At 53.2% G+C, this 19,303-nt stretch overlaps 4 protein-coding genes across 4 annotated transcripts; 2 read left to right on the forward strand and 2 right to left on the reverse strand.

Moving 5' to 3' along the window:
- Nucleotides 1-709: 709 nt before the first annotated feature.
- Nucleotides 710-4,616, reverse strand: IMH1 (Golgin imh1; the record flags this gene model as incomplete). Its single annotated transcript, XM_062886564.1, has 2 exons — nucleotides 826-4,616; nucleotides 710-761 (listed from the first exon to the last, which is right to left on the reverse strand). The coding sequence occupies exons 1-2, from the start codon at nucleotides 4,188-4,190 to the stop codon at nucleotides 710-712; spliced, it is 3,417 nt and encodes a 1,138-aa protein (XP_062749660.1). The 5' UTR covers nucleotides 4,191-4,616.
- A 408-nt stretch (nucleotides 4,617-5,024) lies between these two features.
- QC762_121310 (uncharacterized protein) lies at nucleotides 5,025-6,566 on the forward strand. The gene is made up of 2 exons (XM_062886565.1): nucleotides 5,025-5,382; nucleotides 5,447-6,566. The coding sequence occupies exons 1-2, from the start codon at nucleotides 5,359-5,361 to the stop codon at nucleotides 6,551-6,553; spliced, it is 1,131 nt and encodes a 376-aa protein (XP_062749661.1). The 5' UTR covers nucleotides 5,025-5,358; the 3' UTR covers nucleotides 6,554-6,566.
- A 2,380-nt stretch (nucleotides 6,567-8,946) lies between these two features.
- QC762_121320 (uncharacterized protein) lies at nucleotides 8,947-11,058 on the forward strand (the record flags this gene model as incomplete). Its single annotated transcript, XM_062886566.1, has 1 exon — nucleotides 8,947-11,058. One exon carries the CDS (start codon nucleotides 8,947-8,949, stop codon nucleotides 11,056-11,058), a length of 2,112 nt encoding a protein of 703 aa, XP_062749662.1.
- Nucleotides 11,059-13,186: 2,128 nt separating this feature from the next.
- Nucleotides 13,187-16,486, reverse strand: QC762_0021600 (uncharacterized protein; the record flags this gene model as incomplete). Its single annotated transcript, XM_062883080.1, has 4 exons — nucleotides 13,187-13,699; nucleotides 13,952-14,203; nucleotides 14,330-16,353; nucleotides 16,423-16,486. 4 exons carry the CDS (start codon nucleotides 16,484-16,486, stop codon nucleotides 13,223-13,225), a joined length of 2,817 nt encoding a protein of 938 aa, XP_062749663.1. The 3' UTR covers nucleotides 13,187-13,222.
- Nucleotides 16,487-19,303: the final 2,817 nt, after the last annotated feature.

A 19,303-nucleotide genomic window follows, 5' to 3' on the forward strand; every position in this document is an offset into this window, starting at 1 on the left:
CGTTCCATCATGAGAGAGCTCTGAGCCGTTAAAACCCGAGGAGGTTCAGTCTTTAGTTCCGTTCTGGTTCGGATTTGTCGCTGATTCATCTACTTCGTCATGATCCATTGGTCCCTTTGACTACCCAGCTAGGCCTACCATCATTAAGCTAACCATCGGATCCTCTCTGAGAAGCTCCGCGGTTGACGCGAAAGGTTGCATAATGTCATTACTCACCCATCCAGATATTGATGAGGCATGCTGAGACCGACAAACAATATGAACCGGCAAGCAATGCGGCGGATGTGGCTTTGCTGCACGGCGTATTTGCCCAATACCTCCATCTTGTTGCTCGTTGACTTGATGGCGCCCCCTAACAGTTGAAGAACTTGACCCGTCCTGTTGTCATTCCTCAGCTGCGTGTAAGATATCCCCTATTCTCCACTTTCGTACATGCAAATAATGGTCAGCAGGTTTGTTCGGCAAGCCAACAGGCAGTATGGCGCAGAATCTGCCTGCCGCGGTATCCGGCAGGGGCAGGAATGGCCAGATACATGTCAGTGTGTGAAAAATATGGCCATGTGACACATAACGAGCCATGGATCTCATGGCCTTTCCATTATCCTACAATTCCTTTCGGCATCTCCCGCTCTCTGTTGCGTGTGACCGACGAGATAACCAACTGTGTATACCTACAAGTACAAAGAGAAAAGAAAGGTGCGTAGTGCGGCTACCTGCTGTTCATATGCTGGATAGCAGCGAGCCACTTCTGCTCATCAGACCTACGGCGACCAACGGTTAGCAACAACGATCGGCATCTTATACAAAAATCGAGAATAGACTCACTTATCAAACTTGAGCAGCTTTCCAAGAACAGGTACCAACTGCGCCCTCAGCCTATTATCCTTCTGCTCCAAAAACTGCAACATAATCGTCTTCAGGTACATGGCGTCGGGGGTACCCGCTCCATTGACGCTGCCGGAACGAGTCGATTCCTGCGAGGTCCTACTGGGGTTCGCAGCAGCCGACGACAACTTGGCCTGCAGTGTCTTGACCTCCTTGTTCAACTTGTCATACCTTAACCGGTAATCGTCCAGCGCCCGACGCAACTCCGTCGCTTTCCTCTCGTGCTCCCGCACCTGCAGCTCCGATGCATCCAAAGTGGAGCGGAGGTTGGAGACGGTAGTGCGCATCTCACTCACTTCCGTCTCGGCCCTCTCCTCGATAGCCTCGAGCTCCTGCCTCCTACGGCGCCACTCGCGCTCCTCGCGTTCGAGGCTGTCTTTCTCGCTGGCAAGTTCCTTCACTTCCCGCTCCAGGTCGCGCACCTTTTGCTTGAGCTCCTCCGTCTCCCGCGATTTGCGACGAGCAAGGGAGGACGACTCATCTTCGAGGCGATCTCTCTCCTCGATGGCGGCCTCCATCTTGGTGCGCATCTCATGTAACCTGCTCTCAGCACGCTCGTCAGCCCCGGCGAGGAGCTTCCGCATCGTGTCAGTGTCGCGAGTGCGTTCATCCAACATCTTCCGTGTATCGGTCAGTTCCTCTTCCAGGTTGTCGACCTGAGACTGGCTCTCCTTGAGCTGCAGGCGTAGTTCCGCAGTCTCATCACGCATGCTTCCGATGAGGCTTTGAGCGCTGGAGTACTGATTGGTCTTTGCCTTGACTTCTTCCCGGAGAGTAGCTTGCTCCTTTCTTAACCTGTTGAGTTCGTCCTCAAGCTGTCCGACGCGTGGGCGGAGCTTGGATGCCTCCTCTTGCACGCGCTGCAGTTCCCTGGATGCCTTCTCTTCTCTGGCCGAGATTTCGATCTTTTCAGCTTCTGAACGACGGAGGTCGCGGCCGGTAACACGACGCTCGTCCTCCACCTTCAGCCTAGCATTTGTCTCTTGGGCCACCTTCTCGTGCAGAGTCTTGATCTCAGCCTCTCGATCGGTCGCAAGACGCTGGGCGCGGGCCAGCTCAGTCTTGAGATCCCTCTCGCGCTTCTCAAGGTTGCGCAGCTCAGTCGTCTTGGCTGCCAGTTCCTCCTTGGTTGTCTTGAGCAGGGCAGACTCCTGCCTGAGGTTCTTAAGCTCCGGCTGAGCCTTCTGAAGCATCTCCCGAAGATCAGTGAGGTCCTTGTATCTGGTCTGTGCAAGCTGCTGGGCGGCAGCCAAATCGGATTGCAAGGTCGATGACTTCATCTTCAGGTCGTCAAACTCTTGCTTCAACGACTCGTGTTCGCCCTGAAGCTTGGTGCTGACCTGAGCACCAGCGGCCGCGGTCTCGACCTCCTTCTCAAGTTCCGCAATGCGTTCCTTGAGCTCCCTCTTCTCAGCCTCGAGCTCCTTGAGCCTTTGCTTGGCCTCAACATGGTCGTGGCCAATGGTCATCAGGTTCTCTTGGAGATTCTCAATTTCTTCACGGAGATCTTCCTCCGTCTTCCTCTGCTTCGATAGTCTTTCGATTCGCTGGTCCTTCTCGGCCAACTCTTCTTGGAGGCGCGTCAATTCGGTTTGCAGCTCGTCAGCGGAGGGCCCTAGCAGTGGCGAAGAGGGAGGCTGTTCAGTAACTGATGCTTCGCTGGGGGCGGGTTCAGCAGCAGCAGCAGCAGCAGTAGCCGCGCCGCCGCCGGCACCGCCCTTCTTCTTTTTCTTGTTGTTCTTCTTCCTGCCACCACCCTGTGCAGGTTGGGCCGGAGTGCTGGCTGAAGCAGCAACAGCAGGGACAGGCGCTGGGATAGGAACCGACACTGCAGTCTTCAGCTTTTTGTCCAACTCTTCTATCTTGGCTTCATCCTGAGCCTTGGCCTTCTTCAGTGTCTGGATTTCAGAATTCAGTTCCTGGATCTTGGTATCGAGATTCTCTTTTGCTTCCGTGATTGTCTTCATCTCCTCCTCCAGGTCCCTGTTGCGGTTCGAGGCGGAAGAAAGCTTCGCTTCCTTCTCCTTGATGGCCTGCTTGCCCTGTTCCACCTGCCTCTCGAGGTCTTTGATCGTGGCCCTGGCGGTATTGGCGCGCTCTGTCAAGGTTGTGATCTCGGTATTCCTAGCAGTGAGTTGTGCTTCGAATGAGTTCTTCAGAGCGGCAGCATCCTTGGCTTCGCCAAGTTCCTGCATGGCCGTCTCAAGACTCTCCACCATACCGGCACTGTGCTCCTTGGCCACGGACAGCTCTTCCTTCAAAGTGCGAACCTCAGTTTCGAGCTTCTCAATCTGTTCTGTCTTCTTTTCCACCTCTGCTTGTAGTTGTGGGATCTCAGTGTCATAAGAGAACAGTGATTCGCCCTGGCCGCCTTCTTGGGACGCCTCTCCAGCCTTGACCATCTCGGAACCCTTCTCCTTCTCAGCAGGTGGACTTGTTGATTTGTTGGTCTTCAGTGCGGCAATCTCCTCCTTGAGTGCAAAAACCTCCTTGTCGTTCTCGGTGATCTTTTTAGAAAGTTCATCATTGAGAGCTGCCAATTGCTTCTCGGCCTCATCTGCCTTCTTTTTGTGCGAATCCTTCTCGGTAGTAACACGCTTCAGCTCTTCCATCACCATGTCGCTCTTGAGGTTCACCTGATTCAGGTACTCTACGAGAGCTTGAGGCTCGGCAATCGAAGTCAAGGGGGTGTTTTCCTTCAAAGTCTTCTCAAAGGGCTCGATCAGCATTACTTTGCCATGCGCAATTCGGTAGGACCGTAGCAATTCCGGGTAGGCCTTTTCAAGCCTTTCGAGCTTCCTCAACTTGGCGCGGACCTCGGCCGGCAGTTCGGAAGCGACAAGAGTCACAGTTGAGGAGTCCATCGACCTCTTCTCTGAGATCGAGGATCCGTCTGCGTTTTGCCCACTCTTCTCAGACATGGCTCTTGACGAAGCAGCCTCGCCCCCCTTTTCGGGAATCACCCCCAGTTCCTTTGCCTTGTCTGGATCCGTCGACATTGGGGTCGCGGCTCTCGAGGGCGTTGCGGTATCGTCGGTGTCGTCAATTGTAAAGGCAGCCTCGAATACGGCAGGATCGGGATTTGCGGCCCCCCCTTCTCGACTGGCGGAATCCTGGCCCTGCTTCGCTGCTGGGCGCGGTCGTCGAGCTGGAGAATGGGTGCCCGCACCACTAGATGAGCGCGACCTCCGCGCAGGAGCGCTCCCTGAAGCCTGCGGTTGCGCCTCCAGAGAGGCACGTTGTCGAGCTTGTTCCTCTGCGATGGTCCGGTCAATTGCTCCTTTCAGTCTCTGCAGGTGCTCCATTGTCAGGTTTGGCCGTTGAAGGAGGAGTTAGTTGCCTTGAGCGGATGTTGCAACTGACCTGGAACATATTGAGTTAAGACTGGAGAAACCAGTCACAAGAAAAAAAGGATAACACAGCAGAATGGTCTCAGCGGAGACACGAAAGGGAGCGCAAGGTGTCAAGTTGTCCTGTAGCTGCACAGACAAAGGTCGAGATTAGTCGTCACAATTGGTGCGCAAGGTGGAATAGGGAGTAGGTGGAAAGGGCAAGAGAACGAAAAGAAGAGACTAACTTTCAGAATCAAAAGCCCCAGAAAAGAGGATTGGACTTCATTCAACGGCCGTGGGCATGATCTTGTTCCTCTGATGCCACAGCGGATTGTTTCGTCCTTCGTCTCTGAAGTTGAGCCACTTGTCAGCCAGCGCCAGCTTTCAGCAGCAGTTCGCAGCCTGCCAAGAGCGCCCTGACAACCCCCGGGATTTTAGGCCGCGCAGGGGTCGTCGGGAAGTTGGGATTGCCGGCGGCATCTTGTTTTTGTGGGTAAGCCGTTATGCGGCATACAGAGATATTTGTGTCTTTCCACAAATGTTGGGCATTTGTCTGCCAGCCTCCCAGACCAGCGACAATAAGGTTGATACGAGCATAGACGTGGAGAAGACCGTGAAAAGATAAAATTAGAGAAGATGGAGCGATTATGCCCATCTCGGAGGTCACACTCCGTAGTTACTGCCAGGCTGGTATGCAGAGAGATAACCGGGGTATTCTTTTATCGGGGGATGAGGTCACCGTGCACGAGCTCTCCACAGCACCCTTGAAAGTCTAGCGCTGGAGCTCCTTTCCCAGTGCTGTCATCTTTCCATCGCAAGTTCGCAGCTGACAGCCTCAGGTGGGCGATGCGAACACAAGCTTGACATCCAAGCAGCCTTGCCGCGACAAAATTCTTGCTGGCGGAGTCTTTGCTGTCGAGGCCGACGATTTTCTCAACGGTTTTTGGTTTTTTGTTTCACTCTTCCAGTGTTATCTCTTTTCACTTCTTACACTCTCTGCTGAAACAATAATTTCCACATCCTACACTCTCTACCTACCCCTTTCGCGCAAACGTAGTCCCGACGACAGCAATACAGACACGACGTTACCACCATCACGGCTATATAGCACAGTTATTGGCGACTTTTCCTCTTATTCACTATGGTTTCGCTCTGGCCATGGGGGGTTAGTGTAGCCTTGCTTCCCTGCGCCGTTTGCTTACTGACTGACATTGTATTTATTTGCACAGAGAGACGACTCTTCCCCCGCGTCTTTTGAAAAGGCGCTCTCGACTCTTTCGACCAAAATAACGGTAACCCAAACTCGCCTCGATCAATCCCGCGCGAAAGCCAGACGGATCAAGGTGCTGGGTACGCTTTACATCGGTTTCGCCTACCTTGTTTATGCGATTGTCTTGATGCTGGTGGTTGGTTACAAGGACATGGGGGCATGGGAGTGGACGGGCATGGCGGGAGGGCCGGTCTTGATTTCGCTGGTCCGCTCGATTACGACCATTTTCTTTGATTACCGAATCGAGAGGCTCACTGCGCGCCTCAAGGAGTATCAGACTGAACGCGCCAAAACCATCCAGAAACTAAAGGATGCTACCAAGTACGATTCGACGCTCGAGCTGCTCGAGAAGTACGGCGGCTCCGACAACAAACAGAAGAAGAACAAGAAGAAGACGTCCGAGGAGGAGGAAGACGAAGGTGCTGGCGCTGTCAAAGAACAGCCACAACCCAGGCATCATGCTCGTACGGGACTGCCGCCCCCGCCCACAGCAAATATCCAGCGCCGTCCAGAGTCCAGTGCCGGTGCACCTGCACCACACTCTAGGGTGCCAAGTTCAGTATATGGAGCACCAAGCCAACGGTCTCCCAGCCCCATGATCAGTGAGGCGGCCGAGTTCGCGCCAAATGCTTTTGAAGGGAGAGCTCCCCCGCCGTTCCTACAGCATCCACCTGCCACGATGGCCCCTCCTCCCGAGCCGCACTGGTACGATCGCATTCTGGACACCTTGTTGGGGGAAGACGAGACGGCCGCCAAGAACAGAATTGTCTTGATCTGCGCGAAGTGCCGGCTTGTCAACGGCCAGGCACCACCAGGAACGAAATCATTGGCTGAGATTGGAAAATGGAAGTGCATGGCATGTGGGGCGACCAATGGCGAGATAGACGAGGGGAAGCGCATCGTGCAGGAGGTACTTGGAGGAAGGGGAACAAAGGCGGACTCCATTGCCGGAACCACCGATGATGAAGGCGGACAGAGCTCCAGCGAGATTGTCGAGGTAGAGCAGGATCTGTCCACCGAACCTCAGGAACTGTCCGTGAGGAAGAGAGCGAAGAGGGGGCAGTGATGATCGAGTGCTAGGACGGTATTTATTTTAACAGTTCAATCTATCTCATGGTTTCTTTTGTTATGGCTCGCACGACACATCTACTGAACTCAAGAGGTCCGTCGTGTGCCAAGCCTGCCCTGGAACCTGCCTGCAATGCGTGGGATAAAGTACAAAGAGTAGGGTGCGGTGGTGAGTCCGAACTGAGAGGGTTATGGCTCTTTGTCATAGAGCGGACCATACCCTATTTGGGTAGAGTACAAAGGATGGTCCGTGATGACTTCGTGGGCGGTTCTGCAGGATCGCCAAAGGCTCGACAATGCCATTTTGAAGCATCTCGAAGCCATGTAGGAAGATAAAGAAACCTGATGAGGATTAAAATCTGGAAAGGCCAGCGCAGTAATCCACTTCGAGGATCGTTACATCTTTCTTTTTGATCGTAATATACTGATCAGCGCCTCATCACCATCAAAGCTCCGATATATTATTCGAAACCAGCACAGCAATGTCGTATAGCCGGGAAGATTATTACAGAACCATCATTTGTGTCGACTGCGGGTACAACTGCAAGTTTGCTTGTCTTGACGCCCACAAGAGCTCATTCGCTTGCCACAATCCACGATGCGCGAATCACATGGGAACGGTTGAAGTTGACTTGCCTGGGGGTACACTTTACTCTCGAGAGAGGAGCCATAAAGGTTCATCCCGCCATGAGTCCTCATCCCGTCGCCGGAGCAGATCTAGGAATCCCGAGGAACCGTCATCTCACCATGGCAGCCGTTCCAGGACCACTCATCCCTATGAGTATACAGCGCCACCGGAGGAACCTTCCTCTCGACACCGCAGTAGATCAACTGCCAGATACCCTGAAGAGCCCTCCTCGCATCGCAGAAGCAGGTCCTCCAACAGGTATGCCGAGGAGCCTCGTCGCTTTTCTAGCTATGCCCCCCAGGGACATCCCAGCAGTTACCAGTACAGCCATGATGCTCATGCCGACTATGTCACTGTTGAACCCGACGAGACCGAGGATATGAGACAGCGCTTCGAAAGGATGGGACGTGAAAGAAAGTCGAGGTATCCACCCTCCTCTTCTGGTTACCGATATCCCCCTTCTTCTTCTTCTTCTTCTTCTCATTATGAGCACCCGCCATCTGAATCTCACCGTCGCAACCGATCTTCGACTAGGCAATACGAAGAGCCCCCTCGTCGCAGCTCTCATAGCTACCGTGGCCCGGGAAATGAAGACTCGAAAAATGAAGACCTGAGAAATGAAGAAATCGAGATTGTCGACGCGGGGTCGTCTCCGTATGTTGCTCCCAGCAGTAAGCGCGGCCGTCGATATCCTCCTCGATCCGGTTCCGGTCGTAGACGTGCCTACGGGCCCTACGATGAACCACCTCGTACTCCAGACCTGCCTCCCGCTCCGTATATTTACATTGGCACGTGGGATCCCGAGGGCAACCAAATCGACTGAACAGGTTCATTATGACAGCTGGCTTGTTGTTGTGATGAGCTGTACCTTGCCTCTCAAGGTAGGCCATGTAGGTATAAGACGAGAGATAAGATAGAAAAATGCATTTTCAGGAGTTCGGGGCATGGTTTCACTGGAGAGGTCAGGTAAGGTAGGTTGGGGAAAGCAAAGCAAGCTCTGGCATTGGGCAGCAAAGCTGGGCAACTTTTTAGGCCAAAAGGGGGAAAGCGCAGGAAGCGACATCAAACATGGCTTTAAATATCAGCTCATCAATTCGTCGTTTTCCACCGTCCTATCCTAACGTTTTGCACATATGTGAGTTCAGTTGACCCAGTCGGCACTGGCGCCGTGCGCTGAAAATCTGCCGGGCCGGTCCACGTTGTTAATCCGGCTGACATTTCCATGTGTTGGTTCCCCGGCTAAGGTAAGATGATGCAGCATACATGCAATTATGTAAACTCACAGCCAATCATCCCTTCCCAGGCTGGTTGAAGACAGTTGGGAGGGTGCGTGTTCCAGCTCACCACGTAGCTGCCAGCTGATGCAGGTTGGCAGCTCTGCTTCTTGGGCATCGCTCGCCCTGCCATTACACACAGCTTCATGCCTTGGAGTTCTGCCACGAGAAGCATTGCACTGCATTATCTTGGCCCAAGCCGCTCAACATATCATGTGTGGTGCCTTATTACTCGATGGGCATCTGCTCCCAGTTTCTCAACCAAAGCCTTGCCACTCGGGCTTCAGCATCGTTCTGCTTTTTTGGCAGAACGATATATCTGAGAGTCGCCATTCATTCCACTTTTTCTTTTGTTTTTCCTTCTCCTTCTTGACACAATTTGGTCAGCATCATTCTTCAGTTCTCCTTCACAGCTATCATCAATGTTTGAATTCCTTTTCACCGTCCCCAAGGTAGTGGCTACTGCGCTACAAGAGAAGATCAGGCAAAATGGGCAACAACAACAACAGCAGAACACCGACTCAGGACGATCCCAATATCACTACAACTACAGAATGGGACTCAGGTGATAGCGAGGGCGTCGATTATGTCTACCAGGACAACCGCAAGCCCTCGCCCCCTTCCGACAAGAAGACCGTGAAGGCCAGGAGTCCAAGGAGGAAGAGATCACCCAAGGCAAAACCCCGCTGCCACAAGTGCGTATGTGGAGCAACTTTACACACGCCTGCCGCTGACGAAGATGTCGGCGAAGAAACCGTCTTTGAGTTAGACACCGACTCTGAGAACGGCGGATCCCACCGGAGCCATCCGACGAGGCCAAAATCCCCTCCTACGCCTGAGCCCAAGTCGCCAACCCCTGAACCCATTCCACAGCCCCCCCCGGAGAGCCAGGAAAAGAGTCGCAAGGTCAAGAAGAAGAAGAGCGCTACCAAGAAGAGTCACTCCAAAAGGTCTCCATCTCCGTACATTGAGGAGTACCCCGAGCAGGCTACTAGGCCAACCATCCTTTTGAGAGAGCACAAGGCTCCCCGAAGATTCTCCACATCCGATGCCAAACGTGCGGTCGACACCGAAGAGCGCTCCTCGCCGACGTCTTCTGCGAGAGGCAGATCACCCCCAGCCAGACGCTTTTCGACCGCATCTCCGGACAAAGCGGCGAGACCTTCCCCCAAACGACCTTCGCACCGTCGACATCATCTTGCAGCCATGCAAAGTGCGGAGGGCGAGCACCCCCTTGGGACAACACCACCCAAGAAGCTCATCGGCAACCATGGGGACCGCGACCAGGTCTCCGAGGTGGAAGACACTGGGCCGCCATTCCCACGCCAAACACATCATGGCTCAAGTAACCAAATACCCAAAAAAATTACTCGCAGTTCAGCCTGGACGGAGCATCAGCCACAATATTCGTCATCGTGGCCGCTTAACCCAGGTTTCCATCACCCACCGGGACAACCACCTCAGCAACCAGCACAGCAAGACCTTCAGTACGACAGCGATGACGAGAGTGAACATGATACACCACACAACGAGTCCAAGTTTGCGGACAACACTTTTTCGAGACCGTCTAGACAGTCTTCATTCATGGGGGACCAGTGGCAGATGGATGAAGAGTTGAAGAGAGATAGGGAGTGGGAGGAGGAACAAGAGAGGGAAAGAGAAAGGATATTGGAAAGGGAACGAGCTCTGCAGAGAGCTCGAGAGTTGGAGATGGAGAGAGGCTTGAGCAGAGAAAGAGCACGGGAGATGGAACGCCAACGAACACAGAGAGAGTTTGAAGAGCGACAACGACTCGAACGAGAGCAAGAGGAGCGACGACGCCACGAGGAGCGTGAGCGTGAGCGTACCCGTTCTATGCCCCACCGGCGCCGAACAATGCCCGCCTGGTTGGCTGTAGGAAATATGGATCAGGGCCCCAAGTCTGTGGTCACGGAGCTATGCGATATTTGGCGTGGCCGTGCTTCCGACTGGGAGTCTCCATATCCTTCAGACAATGAAATCTACTCCGACGACGACGACGACATGGGCCACCACAATCGACCTTTCCACCACGGTGGTCCATCAAGGTTACTGCTCCTCGACAGCTGCCCACCGCGAGAGACTTCCCCCTCACTGCTCCCACCACACGGAGCTAGAAGTCATTTTGGTCTCGCTCCTATGGGGCGCCCGCCTGCACCGACAACGAGATCCCGTTCCCCTGCTCCCTTCCCAGGTCCCCGTTTGGGTCGCACTTGGGCAGGTCATTCAAGCAGCAATACGGTGAACGGGTTCTTGCTGTTGGAGGCGGGGCCCCTGTTGATGGAACCTGAGATGATGGATGAGGATGAACAAGGGGAGGAGATGTTCCCACAAGGCACTGATCCTGCGCATCGAGGGTGGACGTATCCAATGGTGAGTCCTGTTTCGGAACCGCCTCGACTTTCACGGTCGGTGGTTTTGAGAAGACGGTCGATGGCACCGGATGAGCCACCTATTTTTTGCGCGAGGAAGACGAAGGAGATGTTGTCGCCTACGCCGGTTAGGGCAACGAGGTTTGATTTTGAAGGTTGGGGTCGCGATAGGAGTTCGAGGAGTTCGTTGGGGTTGGGGTTGATGGGTTGAGAGGGGAAGCAAGGCTACTAGACCTACATCCTCGGGAGAGGGGGAGTTTGGAGTTGGACATTCAGTTGGGGGTGCAGGCAAGGCTACTAGGCCTGCCTATAGGGATTGAGAGGTGGTGGCTGTGATATCATGGATGGATGGTGTCTAGATGGTTGAGCATTCGCATGTGGGGAGTTGGTGGCTGTGACATGATTGCATACGACTGGGCGTTTCAAAAAGAGGGTATCTTGTTTTGTTCTCGGTGGTGTGATGAGGAATTTCAGAGGGCTAGAGCTGGAGGTCATACTGAGTCTTTTTGTTGTTTGTTGGCGGTGGACAGGTAATACGTATTTGAGAAGGAGGATGGACCTGAATTGTATCGACAAAGACAAGAAGGAAGTGGAGGATATTCAAGCTCATCAGCACGCATATTTCCTTTGTATAGAATAATAATTAGTAGATAGATTTGATCGTTATAACCAACTGAGCAATAGATTAGATCTGTCGATAGATGTTCGAGGCGTTGATGGCGTGTTTGACGTGATACATTTGCGGATAATGTAGTCAAGGCAGCTTGGAGCAGACCTTGGGACCCGGCCGTTTCCTTGTGTTCATGTTCCATGTCCAGCTGCAAAGGGTGTTGTGGTATGTTGGTTGGTAATCAGAGCCATTGTTGTACAAGCGGAGCGAGAAAGAAAAATGGTGCAACTATCAAAAGTTGTTTGGTGTCGACGAGGACATACCGTCCTCGACCTTCCGCCAATGATTGGACGGGCGAACCGAGGATGATTTGCCTGAAGTGGAGAGGGCCAATTCCTGGTTGTGATATTTGTCAGAAAGAGGGTGACAGGCTTTCAATTCGCATGGCTTTGTTCTGTCCGATGAACTTTGCGGTCAGTTAGGTAGACATTTTTGGTTCGGAAGGAGGAGAAGGCTTCAGTGAGAGCTTAGGTCGTTGGTGGGTGAAGCAGTTCTGGCGATATTTATTACCAAGTGCAACACTTAGCATTATTCTCGAGAGAGAACATTTTTCACAGACAGCCCCTTGATTATGTTATTAGTATCCCCGTCCTTGCCTATTTTATTTACCCTTCCTGTTATCTAATAAAAAGCTCTAAAGAAAAATAACGTTATTAATATACCGTCCTACTCCTAAACGGCAATTAAGACTTTTTTCTTTCAGAAGTTATAGTTTTAGTAAGAAATTCTGCTATCTCGCAACGCCCTGCGCAGCTTAGTATTAATTTCCCTAGGATAATTTTTCAGCACACGCTGCTCGCATTTCTTCTTTATTATACGAAACTGTTACAACCTGCACCAGGAATGGATACAGACTGCAAGGCAGTACGCCAGAGGTGAATATGACAGGACGATCGAAGGTTGTGACAAGCGTCTCAGACACGGGTTCACTGTCAACAACAGGTTGTTCTAACAAAGAGCTACTGAGAGTAGATTGTAGACAAATGAACTTGAATTGCTTGCATGAGGAATCAGATTCCTCGACACGTGGAGCGCCCGGCGCTCCCCCCTATTTATGTCAAGCTATCTACATATATTTCTGAAGTATCTTTGTACCTTGCTCAGTGTGCCTTCAAAGCCAGAGAACCTCAATTATATCTATGCATGGTGACAGCATTAGTGGCAAATGGTACCATGTCCAGCTGAACTGGTTACGTCAGTTTCAGCTTCCATGAGCTCCTATTCAGCTTGATTGACCAGAACCCTTTGCTAGTAAGACTCCTTTCTTTCTGACAGGTACCACCCAGTGGTTCCGGTACAGAGGTATTACGCTTGGGGCGTAACAGAAACAGCTCCCATAATCATTTATTTCGCTGCAGTAACTAATCCTGCGAGAGCAGCAGCTAATGCCAAGGAACTAGGAAGGTATAACGCCATCGGTCCTAACTCCGCACGGGCCAGCTTCATCCTTAATTGCTGCTGGGCACCATGTATCTATGCTCACTTTGTACTGCTACACGCCAGCTCCGAAACTGGGTGCAACTAGGACGGTCAATAACAAAACTGCTAGTAAGTTTCGCTATTTACCGGTTACGCGACTAATAAACAATGTAGCTAATCAAATGTATATACAACAACGACACGATACCTGCATAATCGTGCACTTGTATCGCAAAAGTAAAACTAAAAACACATGATCCAGATATAGTATACCGTCATAACGAAACTAAGAAACATGTTCTCTACTCCACTCGGCGATGGTGGCCAAAGATAACAGCGTGGATGGATGCTCTGCACTAAGTAGTCGCTGCCGAGCCTGGGCACAGTCCTTCATTAAGGCTAAGGCGCCTGAATGTCGACCTTGACTTTTCCAAGTAAAAGCAAGGTTGGCCATGCTCGTCAGCGTATCTGGGTGATCGGCCCCAAGCTTGGTCTTGCTCGTCTCCATCACCTGCACGTCCAGCTTCTCGGCCTCCTCCCACCGGCCCTGGTTCCAAAATGTCGACGCTAGGTTGGCCATGCTCGTCAGCGTAGAAGGGTGATCGACCCCAAGCTTGGTCTTGCTCGTCTCCATCACCTGCACGTCCAGCTTCTCGGCCTCCTCCCACCGGCCCTGGTTCCTATATGTGGACGCTAGGTTGGCCATGCTCGTTAGCGTATCTGGGTGATCGGCCCCAAGCTTGGTCTTGCTCGTCTCCATCACCTGCACGTCCAGCTTCTCGGCCTCCTCCCACCGGCCCTGGTTCCAAAATGTCGACGCTAGGTTGGCCATGCTCGTTAGCGTATCTGGGTGATCGGCCCCAAGCTTGATCTTGCTCGTCTCCATCACCTGCACCTCCAGCTTCTCGGCCTCCTCCCACCGGCCCTGCTTCCTATATGTCGAGGCTAGGTTGTCCATGCTCGACAGCGTAGAAGGGTGATCGGCCCCAAGCTTGGTCTTCCTCGTCTCCATCACCTGCACCTCCAGCTTCTCGGCCTCCTCCCACCGGCCCTGGTTCCTATATGTCGAGGCTAGGTTGGCCATGCTCGTCAGCGTAGAAGGGTGATCGGCCCCAAGCTTGGTCTTGCTCGTCTCCATCACCTGCACGTCCAGCTTCTCGGCCTCCTCCCACCGGCCCTGGTTCCTATATGTCGAGGCTAGGTTGGCCATGCTCGTCAGCGTATCTGGGTGATCGGCCCCAAGCTTGGTCTTGCTCGTCTCCATCACCTGCACCTCCAGCTTCTCGGCCTCCTCCCACCGGCCCTGGTTCCTATATGTCCAGGCTAGGTTGGCCATGCTCGACAGCGTATCTGGGTGATCGGCCCCAAGCTTGGTCTTGCTCGTCTCCACCACCTGCACAAACAGCTTCTCGGCCTCCTCCCACCGGCCCTGGTTCCTGTATGTCGACGCTAAGTTGGCCATGCTCGACAGCGTATCTGGGTGATCGGCCCCAAGCTTGGTCTTGATCGTCTCCATCACCTGCACGTCCAGCTTCTCGGCCTCCTCCCACCGGCCCTGCTTCCTATATGTCGACGCTAAGTTGGCCATGCTCGACAGCGTATCTGGGTGATCGGCCCCAAGCTTGGTCTTGATCGTCTCCATCACCTGCACGTCCAGCTTCTCGGCCTCCTCCCACCGGCCCTGCTTCCTATATGTCGAGGCTAGGTTGGCCATGCTCGTCAGCGTAGAAGGGTGATCGGCCCCAAGATTGGTCTTGCTCGTCTCCACCACCTGCATAAACAGCTTCTCGGCCTCCTCCCACTGGCCTCGGTTCAAAAGGACCTGAGCAAACAGTGACATGCTAGCTTGAGTCGCCGCATCCTCTTTTCCTAACCTCTTCTCGAAGGCTCTTCTCGCCTTGCCTACCATCTGCTGTGCCACCTCGTATCTCCCTTGCGACCATGCAAACCAACCCCCATTATACAAAAGCGTCGCCCATATTTCCTCCCTATTCTCGCTGGGTCGGTAACCGAGGACCACTTGAACGTGTGCGAAGAGATTTCGACAAGTCGCCCAGTTCTTATAGTCTCCACTTGGGAATGAGGCTGCCATTCGCTCGATAAACTTCTGTTTCAACGTCTCCTGCTGCCCCGATTGTTCCAGCCACTTCCTCGTCGAGAACTGCACAAGCCCGTGCATCTCAAACTCGTCCATCTCATTCGTTGCTATAAGGCAGTAGTCTCTCAGCATCGCCACATCATCTTCGAATCCATCATCAATAGTATCTGCACTATCATCTGTGAGGCCACCATCTGTTTCACCATCCATGTCACCATCTGAAGCACTACTGCCGTTACCAAAGTCTGTATCTCCGGCATCGTCTAAACACCGTCCTGGAACCTCCTGCTTAGTAACTCTAGGTGGTTTAAGAACCCACCCAGGAATGCCTTGCCGGTCGAAAAAGCTCATAAGCGACAGGAGGTCCGCCGCAGAGCGCCGCTTGGACCGGATATAGTCAAAGGATATCTGCCATGTCGTGAGAACCGCGTTCGACGCGCCTCCATCCCGTCGTAGGTCCCCAGCATCGTACTGTAAAAGACTGCTCTTTCTGTGCTCACTCTTCCGGAACTTAGTTAGATACTTCTCGGGTGAGCTCCGCGGCGCCCGTGCCTGTATGTAGGCGGCAGCCTGGCTAATGGCCAACGGAACGAGGTCAAGCGCCTGTACGAGATCGGCCGCCACATCTAGATCCGCGGGCGATCCTAGCTTCTTCTCCAGGAGCGTGAGGGCATCCGTCTGCGCCATCGGTCCGACTTCGATTATGTTTTGACGGCGCCCGCTCAGTCTGAATGCTAAATCCTTGTTACGTGTTGTAACAATAATCGATCCGTTTTGGCTCTGCGGTAAGTATGTCACAAACGGTCGCCTGTCGCGCTCATCGCCGCTGGTCGTGCCGTGGGCAATATTAGCATTGTAGAACACATCGCGGTCGTCAGCGCTGTCAAGGATCATGATCCATCTGCCGTTCCGTTCGTTGGACAGCCAGCTGTACACAAGCTGTAGGATATCAGCTTTCGGTAGGTTTCGGCCGGTCAGCTTTACAGCGTCGGCAATCGTCCTGAACCCCTCTTCGACGCGCGCGTAAGTTCCAGCGTGGACCCAGAACACCCATGCGTCAGGCTGGCGAGTGGCGAGTCGGTGAGCATATTCGATGGCCAGTTGTGACTTGCCGACACCACCCAAGCCGACGAGGGCCACGCGAGCGGGGGGCTCGGAACATCGCCGGTCGATTTGCTCAAGAATGTCTCCGCGGTTGACAAAATCGCGGTCGCGCGAGAAGGGGATGGTCGTAAACGGCTTCGGCGGGGTTTCAGGTCGTTCTGATAACATTGGCGGGGTCGGCAATCCCCCCAGCCCGTGCACCACGGCGACACGGGCTACATCAAGGTAAATTCATTAGTTACAGCAGCTAGCTAGAGGATGCTCTCTGTTTTATGGTTGCCTACCCTCGTCCACTCTCCTCTCCGCCTCCCAGCGCCGCCGAACCTCTTCGGGGGCAGCTCTCGCCATGATCCGGAGGTGTCCCGATATAGTGTTGTACCCGCTATCCCCGCGTGAGGTGTATCTGACCATGTTCCTATGGTCCGCGTGTATGACAATCGGTTCGGCATCGGCCTGGCCCGGCACTACCGCGGACGCGCGGGGTACAACCTGCTCTATGTTAGCTGCCACTCATCTAGAAGTCGAAGGCCACGTACCATGATAGACCGCCCAAAGGCCGTCGGAGTCTCGTACTCTTCGAACGCAAACTTGGTCACGAAATCGCCGCTGATCGGCCCGTACTGGCCCAGCTGCTGCTGGAGCCACTCTGAGTCCCGTTCGAGGTGTCTTAGCATCCCGTCGTTTGCAGGCACGAACAGGGACGCCACATTCACCAGCAGCCTCCCAAGCTGGACGCCGTTACCGCCCTGGTGCGGTGTGCCCATGAAGACGACTCCATAAGTGGAGGTCTTGATGGAGCGGTGCTCCTCCAGCGCACCTCGTCGAGCGGCATCCGAATGAATGAGAGCCTACATACGTCAATACGGCGGTCTAGGAAGATTGAGTATGGCACCTACGCTCTTCACGACAATGCCGCCCAAACTATGCGCTACGAAGATGATCGGGCGTTTCGTCGACTAACTCTCGTTAGCCAAGCTGCCCCGACTCTAGTAACAAGATATAGCTCCTACATCAGACAGGTTCCGCTCCATGCACAGATCGGATATGAGCGTCCGCGCATGGTCGTAGAGGTATTGGCAGGTGACTTGGGAGCTGGCATGGGTGTTGGCGTCGTAGCCCCAACAGAAGATGCGGGCGTGTGGGATGTCCTGTGGCAGGAGATCACGGAGCCAGTGGACGCCGTTGCTCGCGGTCCAGGTCTTGTCGCGGTGGCCGTTGAGGCCATGGACGGCGACGATACTACGAGAGGAAAGTAGTTAGTTGGGGATTATAAAACACAAGAAACCTGCGTACAAGGCCGCGTGTTCGACGCGCGAGGCTCTCGGAGAGGGTATAAGAGAGGTAGCGACCTACTCGACTGTAGGGTCGATGCCCTCCGCGACGATCTCCAAGCCATGGGTAGGGGGATCGGAGAGTGCGATAGGCGCAGTGGAGCTTGCCCTAACTTGTAGGACCGATGCTTCGGGAGATACGTCGGATTGTGCAGTCGTGCGGCGTGGTGCTGGCAACGACGGTCGGTTACGGGACCAGGGGAGCAGCCGCGAAAGGCGCGACGATGACATGGCGACAGCGTCAGCTTCGAAGTATCACAAAGTCCGCGTGGAAAATACGCTATAATTGATAGTGAAAGTCAGCAACGTCGATGGTGTCGTGCCAGCGGAGGAGATTGAGAGATGCTTCGTGGCTTGTGATCGAGGATGCTACAGCCATCACTTCAGCTGAGCAGCTGTTGGCCAACTCATTCGCATACTTTCCAAGCAGGACATGATCCAATCACAGTAGAGAATGCGTTTCGGGGCTGTGCTACATTATAACACTGACACCCATTAAAAAAGACCGGCTTTAGATCAATTTAATGTAGATGACTCCCTTCAAGAGAATGCTTTTAATACGACCGACGCTCCGCCCCTTACCGCCGCTACGCTTAGCCGACTGGAAGAAAGACGCGCTATATGACTAACACCCTCCTACCTGGATCCATTACTCCATCGAGTGGAGGTTAACAGTAAACACCAAAGGGGTTTCGAGAGATACGGAACCGAATCTTATTTTTGCACCAAATGCTTTCTGGTCCACTATCCTACAACCGAAGCTGGACAGCCTTTTAGCTGGGAAACTACCCCAGAATAAGTCTTTCATAGTAGACGATACCAACGTTATAGTGTCTGTCACTCACTGCATAGCGTGATCTTGTCAAGCGGTTCGATGACCTCGACGCTGAAGAGGAGGCCTCAGGCCGGCCATCAATCTGGCGCGACGTGTACAATCTTATACGATGCCCTGGACCCCTTTATAACTTAGGAACCTATTACTAGCGCGACAATATTAGAAAGTGATACTATAAGCTTAAAACCCATCACCTTAAAGCGCTCATTCGGCATGTGGAGGAAGGAGGCTTGTTGCAGAGTTATGACGACGTTCCGAATGACGTTCGTAAACAGCTGTATCGTGAAGAGCAGCAGGATATAGGACATCAGCGGAAGCGTACAGCTCCTCCTGTGGCGCGTTACCTACCTCTCAACATCACTAACGTCCTGCTTAGTCACGTCTCAGCTGGTTATTCAACACCGAAGTCTTTAGAAGCGGAACCCTCGAGGCCTTCTGTGCAGCTCCAAGTTCCAGGACCTCGTAACGTTACTGTCAAGAGTTACACCGACTGGCAATATTCGTGTTACGCCCCAAGCGTAATACCCCTGTACAGGAACCACTGGGTGGTACCTGTCAGACAGAAAAGGGTTCTGGTCAATCAAGCTGAATAGGAGCTCATGGAAGCTGAAACTGACGTAACCAGTTCAGCTGGACATGGTACCCTTGCCACCAATGCTGTCACCATGCATAGATATAATTGAGGTTCTCTGGCTTTGAAGGCACACTGAGCAAGGTACAAAGATACTTCAGAAATATATGTAGATAGCTTGACATAAATAGGGGGGAGCGCCGGGCGCTCCCCGTGTCGAGGAATCTGATTCCTCATGCAAGCAATTCAAGTTCATTTGTCTACAATCTACTCTCAGTAGCTCATTGTTAGAACAACCTGTTGTTGATAGTGAACCCGTGTCTGAGACGCTTGTCACAACCTTCGATCATCCTGTCATATTCACCTTCGGCGTACTGCCTTGCAGTCTGTATCCATTCCTGGTGCAGGTTGTAACAATTTGCAACTCA

Source organism: Podospora pseudocomata (assembly GCF_035222375.1).
Source record: "Podospora pseudocomata strain CBS 415.72m chromosome 1 map unlocalized CBS415.72m_1, whole genome shotgun sequence".
Classification (NCBI taxonomy): domain Eukaryota; kingdom Fungi; phylum Ascomycota; class Sordariomycetes; order Sordariales; family Podosporaceae; genus Podospora; species Podospora pseudocomata.

What these genes read in the sequence shown, in the direction of transcription:
- QC762_121310 (XM_062886565.1), top strand. Translation starts at nt 5,359, where the DNA reads ATGGTTTCGCTCTGGCCATGGGGG. An exon ending in TTTCGCTCTGGCCATGGGGG is followed by an intron (nt 5,383 to 5,446) that starts GTTAGTGTAGCC and finishes TTATTTGCACAG; the next exon opens with AGAGACGACTCTTCCCCCGC.